Genomic DNA, 3,038 nt, shown 5'->3' on the forward strand with positions numbered 1-3,038 from the left:
GGTGTGGGGAGTGCTATCAAGGTCTTCGCAGACGACCGAGTGCCACGGGGTACGAGGTTTGCCAGATTTCTGTGGGATAAGGTGAATACCAAACTTTGGGCCAGCGTTGTCGTACTGGTGAATGGATATGCGTAATGCGTCTGGATATGAATCGTCGACCAGCGCTGAAAAGCCCACATTGCGGTGCATCATTTGCTTGGCAATCTTGCCGCAACTACGCTTCATGGCAGAGCGAGACATTCCCACCCATTGCTGAGCGAGATCACGCTCAAGGAACTTGCAGAAGGAGCAGTATGTGTTGCGAATAGCTGCTTCCGTCTTGATACGAGTATCGAAATCCATGTGTAGCACATTGAACCGTTCGAGGATCTCCGGGATCGGGTCGTCCACGTTCTTGACGTAGTTGTCCATGGAGTCGAAGTAGATGTGAGTGTGACCAGCCTCCTTCACCATCGCTTGCATCTCGTTCTCAAAAGCGCGTAGGTCACTTAGGCTCACTCCTAGCAGGTCGTTGAAGACGCGACCGTCGCTGAAGATGACCATTTTACATCCTGGAGGGTACGCCTCCTCCACTTCACGACAGAAGCGTTCGAGGCGCTCCATAGACAGCTCTTCAGCACGGTCTGGCAGCTTGCCCAGCACTTTATCGGTTGAGTTTGGCGACTTGAATGGGAACGCCGGCAGAACGAGCGTGATTGGAGCGCGACGCTCGATCATCCGCATCACGATCTTCTGCATCTTGGCTCTACCTTCCTCTTCAAAACGATCGATCGGAGCAGGAAAGCGACTCTGAATGGCGGCAAACTTGTCGAGGAAGTGTTCCCAGACTTTGGTATATTCATCTTCGGTCCACAAGGTGGATGCCGGTTGGACGTCATGTGGATACGGACCTTGATCGAAATTTGGGGCCATTTTGGTGGTCGGTGCAGCTTGAAATGAATTTTGGCTGTAATAGATTTGATGTGAGGCTTGGAGCGCAAAATGGAGAATGAACTGTTAAGGTATTGTCGAGTGGGCGTTTGTGGACGATCTAACGGTATGTCCGGAGCAGATATCTGCTTTCTTCCCCGAAACTACGCCACGATAACCAATCACTTGCTACATGTACGACGCCGCTGACCGCAGTGCACGACCCGGTCCGCTGTTTTGTAATCATCCACTGGTAGCATCATCGTTATCGTAAAACTTGGTTTCTGTAGTAGTGGTAAGTAAAGTGTTGACGATTTGGAGTAAAAAGTTCATGTGTGCCGTATTAAATCAATCTGGACCTACAGGTATTAATAAGTGTGGTTAAAGTGGATAGTTATTGATTCTGCAATACCGCACAATGGGGTGATAAGTATGAGCGACTATAAAAGGTATTAATGCATGCTTTCTCACTAGACTTCCAATTGACAGCGAAAACAACAATAGTAAGATTAAAAGTTATGTTTCTGTCTAGCAATTATAACTGTGCTGCACGCTTCCCGACGGAATTTCCCACTCCTTGACAAAACCCTGTGAAATGGACCTCCGATTTGCATGATGCAGAACCATCAACGAACATGCACCGTTAGTTGAAGTGCACCAAACTCTCGCCAGTTTGTCCCACCGAAAAATGAGAAGCCGATGACGCTTTGTATATGCAAGTGATGGCCCGGCCATCATGGCCGCTCACCTTCACACACCTGGTGTGCAGCGATAATAGCCCTGAACATATTTCGGTGGGCGCACTACATTTTTTTTCAATGTAGGGATGGATCTACTGTAATAACGCAGAAGATAATATCGAAGCCCACTAATAAAAGCATCACCACTTGGACCAGAACCAAAGTTAAACACTGGCATCACTGATGTCGCATCAGGATCTCATTCAGATTGCATGTTGTTCTGTGGGGTGGGCCGCATCCACTCATCCGCTGCTAGAAGTTGAAGGACGCGCTGGTTGATCTGCAGGATGCACAGACTCGTCCCTAGCCATGCATTTTCGACTCTGGCAGTGCTTGCGTGACGCTGTTTCCAATTACGAATCGTATTGTATTAAGTATTGTCCTTATCCACGTTATCAACGACGGTATTCCTGAGTATAGACTCAACGCACAGGCATGCAAGATCAGCTCACACCCGCTTATAAGTGAGTGAGATTTGGCCGGGAGCGTGCATTATGTACTCTGTACTGTATCAACGGCTAGCGTAGAGTAAGGATTGTCCCGTAACCAACTGAAAGGGACGACGTTAGCGCTCCTGTTAAGGGAGCTTGGCACTGGACCCGTTCATTCTTGAATTTCACCACTCCACGACACTTCAAGCCAACCCGACAATATTTCCTTTGAGGTCTCCGTTCGAGCTACCATGTCACCCAACGCTACGACTGAATCCGCACATTCGGGCCACCACATGACCGCTGACAAGGAAGCTGTAGCGACGCACTTCTTGACCAAGCTCGCCGAGCTGCAGAGCCGCTTCGACGCGCATACCGACGAGTTCGCCTCCAAGGGCAAGCAGCTCCTAGAGACGGCGGTCATGCGCTTCGTGGATCACAAGGAGCCCATCACGATGGTGCTGCCGGGGTTCGCCATGAAAACACCCAACCACGGAGGGAAGGTGCTGGGTCCGCTACCCGATCGTGCCGAGGAGCTCGCACTCGCACGTCTGGAGAAGTTTTGTGCCTCCATCGAGGAAGTCTACCCTATCGGCTGCAAGGTTACGATCTTCAGCGATGGCCGCGTGTTCGGCGATCTGGTAGGTGTAACTCCTGAGAACATCCGTGCGTACAAGAATGGTCTGAAAGAGCTCGTGAAGGACGCGGGCCACACGCACATCCAGTTCGACGGGCTTGAGAACTACACCAAAACCGACGATCCGGTGCAGGAGGTACTGGAGCGCTTTCGCGTCGACAAGATGAACATGGACACCCGTATCGCGAGCGAACCCGATATCGGCAACAACTTCCGTTCGTTCTCACAGTTCATGGAGAGAGACATGGCTCACCGCTGGGAGGGCAAGTCGGACGCCGAGATGCGCAAGGGTTGCGATGAAGTCGCGCGCAAGATGATGCT

The 3,038-nt window shown here is 50.9% G+C and overlaps 2 protein-coding genes across 2 annotated transcripts in view; one reads left to right on the forward strand and one right to left on the reverse strand.

Moving 5' to 3' along the window:
* Nucleotides 1-912, reverse strand: part of PPTG_22694 (hypothetical protein) — a gene marked incomplete at both ends in the record, with an annotated part of 5,602 nt that extends 4,690 nt beyond the window's left edge. Inside the window, one exon of the mRNA XM_008905815.1 lies at nucleotides 37-912. Coding sequence (XP_008904063.1) covers nucleotides 37-912 — 876 coding nt within the window. The remainder of the gene's footprint in view (nucleotides 1-36) is intronic.
* Nucleotides 913-2,331: 1,419 nt separating this feature from the next.
* On the forward strand, nucleotides 2,332-3,017 carry PPTG_09833 (hypothetical protein; the record flags this gene model as incomplete). Its single annotated transcript, XM_008905613.1, has 2 exons — nucleotides 2,332-2,932; nucleotides 3,007-3,017. The coding sequence occupies 2 exons, from the start codon at nucleotides 2,332-2,334 to the stop codon at nucleotides 3,015-3,017; spliced, it is 612 nt and encodes a 203-aa protein (XP_008903861.1).
* Between the last annotated feature and the right edge of the window lie 21 nt (nucleotides 3,018-3,038).

The sequence above is a fragment of the Phytophthora parasitica genome, assembly GCF_000247585.1.
Source record: "Phytophthora parasitica INRA-310 unplaced genomic scaffold supercont2.21, whole genome shotgun sequence".
Lineage (NCBI taxonomy): Eukaryota > Oomycota > Peronosporomycetes > Peronosporales > Peronosporaceae > Phytophthora > Phytophthora nicotianae.